The 14,447-nt window shown below is 45.4% G+C and overlaps 1 protein-coding gene across 1 annotated transcript; it reads left to right on the plus strand.

Annotated features, from left to right (window-relative positions):
- The first annotated feature begins 752 nt into the window (after positions 1-752).
- On the plus strand, positions 753-14,203 carry LOC104062999 (polycystin family receptor for egg jelly). Its single transcript, XM_054058668.1, has 4 exons — positions 753-1,056; positions 2,094-2,183; positions 3,632-8,225; positions 14,125-14,203. The coding sequence occupies exons 1-4, from the start codon at positions 753-755 to the stop codon at positions 14,201-14,203; spliced, it is 5,067 nt and encodes a 1,688-aa protein (XP_053914643.1).
- The last annotated feature ends 244 nt before the right edge of the window (positions 14,204-14,447 follow it).

Below are 14,447 nucleotides of genomic sequence, written 5' to 3' on the forward strand. Positions count from 1 at the left end.
TTGGATTATCTGGGTGCTCAGTGGTCCTCACCATGGTGCAGCGAGCACCCGCAGCCTGTGTCTCAGAAACGTATGGAGCACACTGCAGAACTCTTGAAGAGAGGGGGTGCTGAGGCAAACAGCAGTGAAACAGGAGCAAAGAGTTGCTCAAAGGAACAAGAAGTGCTCCTTTAAGAAGGCTATACAGCGTACAGCCCAGCTGAAGTGCCTCTACATCAACGCATGCAGCCTGGGCAACAAACAAGAGGAGCTGGAAGACACCATGCAGTTGGAAAGCTGTGATCTGGTTGCCATTGCTGAAACTTGTTGAGGTGAATCTCATGACTGCAGTGCGGCTACTGGCTGCTACAGGCTGTTCAGAAGAGACAGGCGAAGGAAGAGGGGTAGAGAAATTGCCCTCTACACCACCAAGAAATGGATAGAGTGTGAAGAGCTGTCTCTGAAGAACAGCCATGAGCAGGTTGAAAGCCTCTGGCTAAAAGTCAGAGACTGAGGCAACAAAGGGATCTAGCGGCTGTATTTTACTACAGGCCACCTGATCAAGAGGAGGTGATTGATAAAGCCTTCTTACTCCAGCTTCAGGAGGCACAGCACTTGCAGGCTCTCATCCTGCTGGGGGACTTCAACCACCCAGATATCTGCTGGAAGAGTAGCACAGTGAGCTGTAGGCAATCCTGGAAACTTCTGGAATGCACTGACAACTTTTTAAGACAGTACAAGACACCCCTACCAGGGGAGATGCAATTCTTGACATGGTGACCACCAATGTGGGTGACCTGATTGGGGACATCAAGGTTGGAGGCTGTTTGGGATGTAGTGATCATGCACTGGTGGAGTTTGTGGTCCTGAGGGGTATGGGCCAAGCAAAAAGTAAAGTCGAGACCTCGAATTTCAGCAAGACAAACTTCCAGCTCTTCAAGGAGTTAGTCAATAGGACCCCATGGGAAACTGCTCTTGGGGACAAGGGAGAAGAACAGAGCCAGCAGATCTTTAAGGATGCTTTCCGTGGATGGCAAGAGCTCTCCATCCCCAGCTGCACAAAGTCTGGCAAGAAAGGTGAGACTAGCATGGCTGAGTCATTACCTGTGGCTCAAACTAAAAGACAATAAGGAAATGCACAGGCAATGGAAGCAAGGTCAGGTATCCTGGGAAGATTATAGGGACACTAACTGGTTGTGTAGATGTGGGGTCAGGAGGGCCAAGGTACAGCTGGAGCTGAACTAGGTGAGGTGCAAAGAGTAACAAAAAGGGCTTCTACAGGCATGTAAATAAGACAAGAAAGGTCAAAGAAAGTGTACGTGCCCTGATGAGTGAGGCTGCCACACTGGCAACAACAGACAAGGAGAAGGCTGGAGTACTCAACAACCTTTTTGCCTCAGTCTTCACTAGCAACCTCACTTCCCATATCTCTTGAGGGGATGTCTTTTATCTGCAAGACATAAACTGGTAGAGCAAAGTCCTTCCACCTGTAAGAGTGGATCAGGTTTGCAACCACCTGAGGAACCTGGATGTACACAAGTCCATGGAACCGGATGAGATCCACCCAAGAGTTCTGAGGAAACTGACTACTGGAGTCACCAAGCCATTCTCCATGGTATTTGAAGTCATGACAGTCAGGTGAAGCCCCTGGTGACTGGAAAAAGGGTAATGCACCCATTTTTAAAAGGGTAGAAAGAGGACTCTGAGAACTACTGACCTGTCAGCCTCGCCTCTGTGCCTGAGAAGATCATGGAACAGATCCTCCTGAAAGCTATGCTACAGCACATGGAGGACAGGCAGGTGACTCAAGACAGCCAGCACAGCTTCCCTAAGGACAAGTGCCTCACAAACCTAGTGGCCTTCTACGATGGAGTGACTACATCAATGGACAAGGGAACATCCATGAATGTCATCTACACGGACTTCTCTCAGGCCTATGACTTAGAGAAGTTGCCCACAACATCCTTCTCTCTACAGTAGAGAGAGATGGATTTGATAGATGGACTCTTTGGTGGATAAGAAATTGAATGGTTGCACTCAGAGGGTAATGGTGAACCGCTCAGTGTCTAGACAGAGATCAGTGATGGATGGTGTTCCTCAAGTTTCTGTTCTAGGATCAGTGTTGTTGAATGTCTTCATCAATGACATAGATGATGTGACCGAGTGCACCCTCAGCAAGCTTGTGGATCACACCTTGATGAGTGGTGAGGTTGACACCCCTGAGGGATGCAATGCCATCCAGAGGGACCTGGACAAGCTGGAGAAATGGGCCTGTGTCAATCTCATGAGATTCAACAAGGGGAAATGCAAGGTCCCGCACCTGGGTAGGGGCAATCCCAGCAGGCTGGGGGATGAAGGGATTGAGAGCAGCCCTGCAGAGAAGGACCTGTGTGTCTTGGTGGATATGAAGTGGGACATGAGCCCTCAATGTGCACTTGCAGCCCAGGAGGCCAACCACATCCTGGGCTGCATCAAAAGAAACTTTGCCAGTAGGTCAAGGGAGGTGATTCTGCCCCTCTACTCTGCTCCGGTGAGACCACACCTGGAATACTGTGTCCAGCTCTCGAGCCCTCAACACAGGAAAGGCATGGAGCTGTCGGAGTGGGTCCAGAGGAGGGCCACCAAAATGATCAAAGGCCTGGAACACCTTCCCTGTGACAAGAGGCTGAGAGATGGTGTTGTTCAGCTTGGAGAAGAAAAGACCATGAGGAGACCTTATTGCGGTCTTTCAATAGTTAAAGGAGGCTTATAAGAAAGGTGGGAGAAAACTTTGTATCAGGTCCTGCAGCAATAGGACAGGGGGTAATGGTTTTAAACTAAAAGAGAAATTTAGACTAGGTATAAGGAAGACATTTTTTTTGCTGTGGGTGGTGAAACAGTGGCACAGGTTGCCCCGAGAAGTGGTAGAAGCCCCATTCCTGGAAATATTCAAGGTCAGGTTGGATGGGGCTCTGAGCAACCTGATCTAGTTGAAGTTGTCCCTGCTCAATGCAGGGGGGTTGGACTAGGTGACCTTCACAATCCCTTCCAAACCAAACCATTCTATGATTCGCTACAACTACCTGAAAGGAGGTTGTAGAGAGGCAGGTGTTGGTCTCTTCTCCCAGGTAACAAGTGATAGGACAAAGCTGCCCAAGGAAGGGGTGGAGTCTCCTTCCCTGCTGTTTTATGACATCATAGAAGCAGGCCATCTAGGGGTGGGGCCACCAGCTACTTGGGATGGGGCAGAGAGGGTCATGTGCCACTTGGCCCACTGGCAGCACTGCACACCTCGACACAGAGGGGCTGCGGTGCTGCCAGTGAGTGCATTTTGTGTGGATTGTTGGCCCTGACATTCTGTTTTCTGGTGGCACCGGCTGTACCTGCACAAGATCTGCAGTTCCTAAGGTTTGATACCTCTCTTACTGGGGTGGGGGGACCAGGCCCCGCATTCCTTGGAGCTCTTTTCCAGCAGTTGCCACTGCCCAACTGCCAGCCTCCATCAGGCTGTGCACAAGGGATTCTGCTCCCTCCTTGCCTTCAGCTCACATGGCAATGGCAGCGCTCCAGCTTCTCTTCCTTCAGCTGCTCACCTACTGTTCCCGAGGCTGGGGGGGGCCTGCTCCCTTTTGGGGAAAACAAACTCTTTTGCCCCTTTTGTCTGTGGCAAAAGGTACCACAGCTGTTCTTCCACTGGCTCTTTCAGTAGCCAGAGCCAACAGCCATGCTGCAAAAGCCATGGGAACACCAGAGCCTACCAAGAAAAAAAACTGTTACATATACAGCCTGCATATACGGAAGCCTCCTTATACCTCTGTCCTGGAATGCAAAAGGGGAGCACCTTGTGTCTTCTATGCCAATCTGAAGATAGACTGCAACATCCCGAAAATGGTCCAATGCTTGTGGAGAGTCTATCCTGTTCTGGACACAACAACTCCTCCGGACTGGGAAAAACCCATCAACTCTTCTTTGTTGCACGGTGTGGATATTGTGCTGTTAACTATTCCCAGTTATACCTTAGAATATGGACTGTATCTGGTTTATTTCAATACTACCATAACCGCCCTCTATACCAAATTAGTCCTCAGGGCCTCAGATCAAATTTATGTTAAATATGAGAAGAGTAGGCTAGTGGCAAATATTGCAGGAGGCACGTTCCGTGTAGTGGGTTATTCTGATAATTGGACTCTCGATGGCTCTGCATCCTACGATCCTGATTCACATGATGGACAAAAGGGAATCACATTTACTTGGTACTGCACTAAAGAGGTGGCAGACTATGGAAACATGAAAATCAGCCCAGGAAAGAAATGCCATCCATCCCAGAGGGATTTGAAATGGTTAACGTCCTCAGGTCCAGTTCAAATAATGGCACCAGAATCCCTCCCAGGAAATGCCATCTACTACTTTCGTCTAGAGATTCAAAAGGACAGTAGGAGTAGTTACGCTGACCAAACTGTAGATGTGGAGCCCGGCTCCCCAGTCCTTCTGGATGCAAGGTGCCTTGAAAACTGTGGTAGCGCTCTAATTCCAACACAGAGATTTACCTTGTCTGGAAAATGCCTAAATTGTAGAACAAACAACCAGCCAGTCTACCACTGGTCCCTTTTGTCAGGAAACTCTACAGAAATCAGCTTAGACTGGTCTTCCAGAACCTCAACAGGGAGGTCTGGGCCTTACCTCTCAATACGCCCTGGGACTTTTACAATGGTTGCAGAGCAAGCCTACACACTTCAGTTAAAAGCAGCCACCTGGGATGGCAGGTCCTCAATATACAGACACACATTTATAGTCAATTCTCCTCCTAGGGCTGGGAAGTGTACCATCAACCCACGCTGGGGTACAGCCTTCCAGACAAAATTTGTTGTTCAATGCAGTGGATTTTTGGACAACAATTTACCTCTGACATATAAAGTGATCATAGCTTCTAGTGTGCCCACCACTACCAAAATAACGTCTTTGGAGGAAAATACATTTGGCCCAATTCTGTACTTTGGTTATCAGTTTAGAACTCCTCCATCAGTTCTACCAGTCGGAGTGCCCTCTCAGAAGTATACACTGACACTCTATGTTCAAGTCTACGATTCGCTTGGAGCGTTTACCCAAGTGAGTTTATGTGTTCGCGTATGGAAACCTGTTCAGCTACAAGCTGTTGTGTTTCACGAACTACTGGCCTCAGTGAACAGTTCAAGTGCACCGATGGCATCTCATCTCCAGACTGGAGATTCTTTGAGTGCCAGTTATTTAGCTTATCTGGCAGCCTCAGTCTTAAACTCTATGAAAGCCACACCAACTCTCCAGAACCTTAAGGCTCAGTTTCGGGAAAGTCTGATTCAAACTACCCTGAATATTTCTGCTGAGACCACAATGGAAATCAACCAAGTAGTTGCAGCTCTTTCTCAAATCACAGAGGAAGCTTCCGAAGTGAACCCCAGCTCACAAGACCTGGTCATCAAGAAACTGACAGAAGTAGCAGCAGTGCTGAAGGTACGGAGGAATGAGAGCTATTCATCTGAAGAAGCTGAAATTCAGAGCAGTGGAATACTAAGATGCTTGTCCAACACCATGAGAGCTGCTGTACTGCATCAGAGGAATGTCAGTACAAGTGGAGTGAAAAAAGTCTTTTCCATCTTGGAAAAAATAACAGACATAGTTTTACAGGGCAAAGTCCCTGGAGAAAAAGAAACTCTAATGGAAACAAAACACTGGACTATCGCTCTGAAGAAAGATGAAACACGGAACATTGCAAATGCTTCCTCTACCGGAAACACTTGCAGGAATTGCTTTTATCCATCCCTGAGAAAGGGAAATAATTCAGGATTGCCCCCCGATGCTGTCATTTCCACTGCCCTTTTTGAATTTGAGGAGAATTCCTTCCCTTGGTTAGGACACACATCAGAAAACCCAACAATGGTCTTGGGCTTTGCAATGGCAGAGGACAAGGCTCATGGCAATCTACGCGGGATTGTGCCTGAAGGAGCAGAAATTACTCTGGCAAGGAGAGAGAAGGCATCTTCAACTTTTCCATTATCAATAGGACCTGATAAAACACAAAATTACACAACAGGAGGATTTGCTTTTAAAGTGAACAGAAATACCAAGACTGTGTACATCCAGATCCTAACAAAATTGGAAGTGTCTTTCCAGGTGCTGGTATTTACAGGCACCAAAGTCACCCACAGTCACCCCAGAGCTTCCTTCACTGCTTTTCACAACAGACCAACAGTTGCCAGCAAAAATGAGACAGGTAGTTCTGACTGTCGCATTAAGGGTCCCTATATTATCTGCCTCCCAAGGTCATTGCTGACAGCCATAGCTCTAGGCAGCAGTACAGACACTACCACCATCTCCATTGTCTTGCAGGCACCCTACGTTGTCAGGTATCAAACACAGAGTCTGGTGAGCATACACATTTTTAGTGATCAGTGCTTATCTCTGGATGGAGCTCAAAGTCTTTGGAGAGAAGATACGTGCAGGCTTGGCTCCTCGACAGATTGGCAGAGGGTACACTGTGTCTGCAACATGGAGCAGAGTCTAATGAATTTGTCTGGCCATGCTGCGTCAAATGCACCCACGTTCAACATCATGTTCCTGGCAGCCAAAGTAATAGTAAGTCCCAACCCAGTAGATCTGGGAAAAATCCTGATAACAGACATCCCTCGAAATCCTGTGACACTCTGCACAGTGCTCGGGATTTCTGCCATCTACTTTTGTCTGTCCCTCTGGGCCCTGAGAAAAGACAGGACTGACAGGGACAGCAAACACAAGATAATAGTTCTGCCGGACAACAACCCCTTGGATCAAGCCAGTTTTTTGGTCACATTATACACAGGCAGTCGCTGGGGAGCTGGAACCAAAGCAGATGTCTTTCTTCAGCTCATTGGCCGGAATGGCACAAGTGACGTCCATTGTTTATGGCACCCACAGCATTTGTCTTTCCAACGAGGAAGTATTGATTGCTTTCTCTTAGCTCCTAAGAAAGACTTGGGAGACATTTGTTCCATCATGGTCTGGCACAATAACAAGGGCCCATCTCCAAGCTGGTTCTTAAGCAGAGCCACAGTTGAGAACATATCCAGAAGGAAAACCTGGTTCTTCATGTGCAGGAAATGGCTTTCTCTTGACAAGGGCGATCACTTACTAGCAGGGACTTTTGCTGTCACAAACCCCAAGACACTTCTGCCCAGACTGGACTACTTTTTGATTAGTCTTACCAAAAGCCTGAGAGAGGACCATCTGTGGTTCTCGATTTTTGCTCGCGTTCTCAGTGGCACTTTCAGCAGGTTCCAAAGGTTGTCTTCTTGTTTAGCAACATTATTATTGAACTTGCTTGGTAACATTGTGTTTTTTAATGCTGAGAGGAATGAAGCATCTCCAAGACACTTGAGGTATTTGAGATCAATAGCAGTGGGAACTGAGTGTGTTTTGGTTACTATGCCTGTGGAAATGACTATCAAAGCCTTATTTAAGCATTCCCAGAAGGAACTTTCTCGTCGTGGTGTGGCTCACAAAGACTCAAAGGTACTTTCACCCCTCTTGTGGGCTTACTCCCTTCTTACAAACTGCAAAGATCATCTGCGAAAATCGGACCTTTCTGAAACTACAGCACAATCGAGGAATGTTAGTTCCTTGGAGAACCTTTCTGGTACTAGCAACTCATGGAACCCACCATGTTCCAGAAAGACAAGAAGCAAGGGAGGTCCCCAAAGCTGGCAGAATTGCACCATTTCTGAAAGAGATGCAAACATAATTGAAATTGAGGCACAGACAAGGACTGTGAATCTCCTCTCCACGGCAAAGGCCAGCCAGAGAATGCCACCATCAAGTTCCAATTGTAGTCATTATGCAGAAGAAGGGAGCAACTTTCAGAAAGAAAGGAAACCACCAAGCACTCCCTCTATGCCCTTTTGGAAGAGACTGTGCACAATTTCTTGTCGGTGGGGTGTCTGTCTCTCGTGGGTACTGGTTATTGCTGTGACTGGAATATCCTCACCTTTCATTGTACTATACGGTTTGTCTTATGGATCACAAACTTCCCAAGAGTGGCTTTTAGCTTCTGTGACCTCCTTTGTTGAGAATGTGTTTGTCTATTCAGTTCTACAAATAATTTTCTTCTCAGCTATGAGAACAATTAGACCAAAATCCCTTGAAAACATCCCATGGTTAACTCAGCAAAACTATTCTGAGAGTCAGCTGGCTAAAGAAACAATGGGAGCTGATGAGATGAGAGATATGCACTTGAAAGTTGCTCAAGTCAGAGGCACTAAGCTTTAGAAGCAGATGAAATTGTCAGAAAACAATTTCGAAAACCAGTAGGCCTGATCTCTTTCCCAGTGTGCTTTCTGGGCAGCCTGAAGAAGACATCAACAACTTTTAAGGCTCAAAATCAGGCAAATAAATACAGAAAAAAGGGATTATCTCATTGTCTGAGCAAGGAAAGATTTGGTATTCAAGACCTCCTTTCCTCTGTAATACTTGCATTTCAAACACATGCTCCTAAATAAACAATCCACTTCTAAGAATGTATTAACATTCAACTCCTCACTAGTGATTGTGCTCAGATTTTCTCCAGGCCATTTTGCATCAATTTCAGTGGTACTTGGCTGTCATAGTGTGGTGGCGCCCATAGTGCTGCGAAGCAGAGTTGTAGGGCAGAGTTGTGGGGTCCACAAAACTGTGGAGCAGAGTCATAGGGCAGAGATGTAGGACCCAGAGGGCTGTAGAGCAGAGGCACAGGTCATACCTGTGGGGCAGAGATGTGTTGCCCAAAGCACCGGGGGAAGAGCCGTAGAACAAAGCTGAAGGTAACAGACACAGGGCAGAGTAGTGGGGCAGACCTGTGGCTAAAAGTTGTGGGACTAAAAGCATCGTAGGGCAGAGCTGTGAGGCAGACCTGCAGGACAGAGTCTTGGGACACGTAGCCCTGAGGAACAGAGCTGTGCGGGTGATGCATCCCATACCCCATCCCTGATAAGCATCCCATAACCCAACCCTGGTCATCATCCTGTATACCATCCCTGCTCAGCATTCTATCCTCCATCCCCACTCACATCCCATACACTATCGCAGCTGCAGCATCCCATATTCCATCACTGCTAAGCATGTCAGTCCCTGCTCAGCATCCCATAAAACGTCTTTACAGAGTATCTCACATCCCATCCCAGCTCAGCATCCTGTACAACCTCACTGCTCAGCGCATTGTACACTATCCCAGTGCAGCACCACCAGCACCATCCCAGCTTAGCATCCCATACCCCATACCTTCTTAGCACCCCATACACATCCCAGCTGAACATCCTGTACACCATTCCAGCTGAGAATCCCATACACCATTCCCACTCAGCATCCTGTATAACATCCCTGCCCAGCTTCCCTTACAGCATCGCAAACGCTAGAGAGCCTCCTCAACCAGCCTTCTGGCCACCATCCCACCCAGGATCCCATGCAGCCTTCTTGCCCAACATCCCATAAAATCTACCACACCTACACTGTCCTGCACAGCCCCCATATCCTGGGCCCAGCATGGTGCAGGTCTGGGAAGGACGCGTTGTGCTGTTCGAAGGGGAAAGATGCTTTGAGACCATTCCCCTGGGGAAGGCTCGCTGCCTAAAGAAGCAAAAAGTGTGTGTGCATTGGTACCCGCCCATCGAATTCCACATTTTCAAATAATTTTTCTGCTTCCTTTGCTCTGCTATTTTCTCCCAGTGCCAGTTAAAATGTGGCTCTGGCAGCAGCACTTAGAATCATAGAATCATAGAATAGTTTGGGTTGGAAGGGATCTTAAAGATCATCTAATTCCAACCCCCCTGCCATGGTTGGGACACCACTTGTCATGGATCTCCATATGGACTTCGAGCCATTGACCACTACTTTCTGAATACGACCATCCAACCAGTTTCTTATCCAATGAACGAACCATCCACCCATCAAATCTATATCTCTCCAAGTTAGAGAAAAGGGTGTTGTGGGGGACCGTGTCAAAGGCTTTACAGAAGTCCAGATAGATCATATCCGTTGATTTACCCGTGTCCACTGCTGCAGTTACCTCATCATAGAATGCCACTAGATTGGTCAGACAGGATTTGCCCTTGGTGAAGCCATGCTGGCTGCCATTAATCACCTTCATGTCCTCCATGTGCTTTAGCATAGCTTCTAAGAGGATCTGTTCCATGATCTTCCCAGGCACTGAGGTGAGGCTGACAGATGAGGTTGACAGCACTTCCTCACGACAGTTTCAAATGCCTCTGGAAGAGTAACCATCCTGACTATTGGACTGCAGTGAGCAATTTCTCACTGGATAGCATCAGCAGTACAACACAACTTCTTTTGCCCTCTTTAAAGGTGTGCTGAATTATCAAGCCAAAGTTGATGTGTAGGTTGGAAATCCTTGTCCCAGATAACAGGAGAGTTTACAGCCTGACTCTACTTTTGACATGCTGATATCCTCAAGGAGCAACAACAAAGCTTCTCTCTTCTTTCAAGAGATTTGTCATCTTTTAATCTGAAGCCAGGAAAAACTGAGTTCTGGAGATCACAAGTCCCAGACTGATAACTCATATCCTCAGCAAGTGCTCAGCAAGGGTAATCCAGATAGATGGCACATTCTGAAAGGAACAGTGACTCAAGTTCTGCTCATGAGAAAAAAAGTCAACAAACTTCAAGCAGAAGTAGCATTCATAGCCCATGAATTTCCTTCTAATACCACAGTAAGTCACCATCCTTTTCTGTTAATCCAACTTGCAGGAAATTTATATGAATTTAAGCTTGTAAAAGCTGAATAACATATCATTTCAAAGGTAAAATGCCAAGATAAACACTTGATAAATATTTTATAAACTCTATCACCTCCTTCTCCAGGCATTAGTGGTCAATTAATTTTCCATATTTTTTTTAATCTTGTTAAAATCCATTCTACTTTTCGTAAGAAAAAAAAAAAAAAGCAGAACTGACAAAGAGGCTATCAAGAAATATTCCAGCAAGGAAATCTGATGTTTTCCAACATTAGCAATCCTATGAATTATAAATTATAAATTATTTAAAAATTATAAATTATCTCTGCATGGGTGCATGTTTCAGCAGCGATGCATCATACTCATCTTGCACATAAGATGATTTAATTAGAAGAAATTGCTGCTGGTGACAGCAATCGATCATTTGGGGATGATCTCTGCTGTCCTGGACAGTTTATCTTGCTTGCAGGCTGATTGGGGCAGGGGTGCAGAGCAAGCTCTTGGGGGTACTTTGCTCTTTGCCTGGGACAAAGAGGGCTGCAGAACCTCCCAAATTAATCAGTTATCATGGCTTCTGCTGGAGGGAACCAGTGGGATCTTTTCCATAAAAGATGGATGGAGAGCCACAGCAGTAATGAGATTCTGCTCATTGCTGGTCAGACCAGACATTGCCTGAGCTGTCTCTCCAGCCTGTGCCCCAGTGCCGGGATTCTATCTCTGTCCCTCTGTTATCTGGGACACCACAGTCCCTCGTTATTCTGATTTTTTTTTACATAGGTTACAGCTTTTGGTGATAATACTGAGTTGCACACGGGAGGGCAGTGTATCCTTTGGAAACGTGTTCTTTATGGGAGGTAAAACTCTTCCGTTTTCCACTCTGGGCTGGAAACCAGTGCTGATGTTTCTTTTCAGTATTGTTTATGAACAATACCAACCTGTTAAAGGAAGGCACACAGGTGCTTGTGATTTGCATTTTTAAATTTGATGCTACAAAATCTGTCATGGAGAATCAAGCATTTTGGATCTAGTGAGCTCTTTGAGGAGATGTGGTTGTTTTTCCATTTTAAATTGTCTTCTTCCAATGCAATACATCATGTCAGGGCCTGGTATATTCTAGTTAAGTCCGAAACTTGCATACATAATAGATTGAAGATATATATTTCCTTTCTCATCTATACAGACAGTGCATCCATCTACCACTTCCTCACCTGAAGTCATCTTTGGCGTTCTCATGTCTTCAGCAGGTGAAGACTGTCCAAACTAAAGCTATAAGATCATTTCCCGTGGGAGATGCTCTTGCATGTGAAGGTGGTTTGATCGCAGTCACTCTAGTCCCTGCCTATGGTGTCTCAGAGCTAGCTGTCCTCAGCACGTGTGGGGGTCTCACAGGGTGTCCTTCGATGGTCTGACAGGTGAAGGAGGGGAGGCAGTGCCCACTGCTGCATCACCTGCCCCTGGAGCAGCCTCTCGGGACAATAAACCCCGCCGGGCTAGGAGAGGAATGCTTGTGCTACATCTCCTCTCCACTGAACTCCTGCCACAGACCAGGCTCTTGGGCATTCTCCCAAACTCAGCGCCTGCTGCTGCACCACCAGTGCTTTCAACAAACATGCAAATGGCCAGCCCTCAGATAAAATGTTTAAGGTGAGGAAAGAAGCAAAGTCAGGCTTTACATCCTGATTTTAGCAGCTTTTATTGCCCATTAAAAGAAGCGAGACTAGTGCAGTGATGTTTATGGCTACAAATAGATGAAGTAGCTAAGAAGATAATTTGATTTTTTTTTTCTGAGGTTTATCTGGGGGACAGTGACAACATACGCAGATCTGGAGAGGTAAATGGTGCACTCTTACTTTGTTTTTTATAAAGAAATGCTAACCATATTTCTTAATTGTGCATTACTTTGAGCAGAGTGAAATGATAGAAGGCATAGACACATACATGTGAAACAGCTACTACTCTTGTCTTCCATTGGTTCACATGAAGTTGGGTGGACGTATAGATTGGGCTCTCTGAACCGCATTAAGAAGTTTGGACAATGAATGGTGGTTGAGCTTCAAACTTTCTGCAAGGAAATACTTTAAAAGTTAGTCTCTTCTACAGATCTATAGAGATGGAGAGAAGCTTGGTATCTAATGCAGCCGAAAGATGTGCACAATTCCCAGATGCAGCTATCGAAATTGTATGAAACTGTAGGTATATAGACAACATAATGTTCACAGACCACAAAGTGACTCTTACTTGAAGAAAAAAGTGACAAACACACAAAATGAAGGCAACTCTGTCACTGCCATTGCTCCCTTGTTAGCTGTTAGGTGAAGCATTACTGAATTCAGTCCTCTTAACCTAGAGCGACTGGACATCTGAAACTGAACCACAGAAGCTGACTTGTGGCTGGACAGAAAAATAACCTCATGGGTCCTACACACAGAGCAGATTTGGCCACAAGGTATGGAACCACAGTGCAGATGCAGTGCTCTGCAGCAGCCTTATTGCTCCCCAGGAGCACAACACCTGCTGCACTTGTGGTACTCAGACAAACAGCCATAGCTTTCCGTTACCCTCTGTGGAGGTACCAGAAAGTGTTCCTTTGCTTGCTGAAGTGGAGTGCTTAGAAGAGGTTAATTACTGAGGCAGAGTCCAACTAGATGATGATGCTGAAATGTCTTTTTATTCTGTGAGCATAGCCAAAAGATAATGTTTTGCTTTTTCAGACATGATTTTTCTGCTATGTAGAGCTCTTACCCTGTGCTCATGCATTCAATATTGTTTTTCTATTGTCATTGTTTTCTGAGTTAAAAAAATGAGAATAATATTTCTTCTTTGCTTATGTTTGCTTCACTTACTCCTTGCCCCTGAGTTTTCTGTTTTTCCCCTAGAAAAAGTAAAATATTATTCCTTGTCCTTGTTGCCAGACCTATAGAAAGAATGTGCCTGCAGCCAAATTCCCAGACTGAGTTTTAGCAATCCAGCCAACCTTGATACTTCGCAGTCTGCACACGGATCTTACTTAAGAAGGTGTAATATCTGTATCCAGGACTGAACTTTTCAGCAACAGAAGCAGCACAAAACATGATGTGGATGGCAACTGTGGTACATCTAAGGTGGAATTTTCGTTCTACTACTTTGCTTTTCAACCCTCCCTAGCGGATGTTATAATAGCTTAATTTTTTTATACCTTTGATAACTGTTTCTTACTTTCTGATTGTGACTTACACTGCACGATAAAAATGTGTTTAATTCATTTTAGCAACACATTTAGCGACCACTGACCTGCTCCGGAGTTTGTTATATTGTTTCTAAAACAGAGGTGTTCCAAGGACAGCGTTTGTGTATACTCCATTTTCTTTACATAATGCTGCTACTATCCCATTCAGCTCCTTAAAAATGTAAATAATTGAAACAAAAGTTCAATAACTCAGAAGAAAAATTGATTTAGAAAAAGTGGTGTTTTTATTTTTACGCCAAAGGAAATCATAAGAATGTGTTTTGATTTAATCCATTTTTTTTCTAGGTAGTCACTGAACACACTGAATTCAGCAACTCTTATTGTGTATACATATATGACAGGAATGATTTTTCTGTAACTCTTATTATGAATACATACATGTCAGGAAGGATTTTTATGGATATGAGAGAAATAAATGTTCTGTTTTATCAATGGTTTGCTGTTCGCTGTATCAGAATTCATATTAAATAACATACTTCTGCCTCCAAAAAAGGACCACACTAATCACCTGACTCTGGGATGTATTGGGAGGG

The sequence above is a fragment of the Cuculus canorus genome, chromosome 1, assembly GCF_017976375.1.
Source record: "Cuculus canorus isolate bCucCan1 chromosome 1, bCucCan1.pri, whole genome shotgun sequence".
In the NCBI taxonomy this organism is placed as follows: Eukaryota; Metazoa; Chordata; class Aves; order Cuculiformes; family Cuculidae; genus Cuculus; species Cuculus canorus.

Coding starts and splice junctions, on each gene's coding strand:
- LOC104062999 (XM_054058668.1), top strand. CDS start 753: ATGGTGACCACCAATGTGGGTGACCTGATTGGGGACATCAAGGTTGGA. Junction 1,057..2,093: donor CACAAAGTCTGGCAAGAAAG/GTGAGACTAGCA, acceptor TTTCTGTTCTAG/GATCAGTGTTGTTGAATGTC. Junction 2,184..3,631: donor GGATCACACCTTGATGAGTG/GTGAGGTTGACA, acceptor CTGTGGCAAAAG/GTACCACAGCTGTTCTTCCA.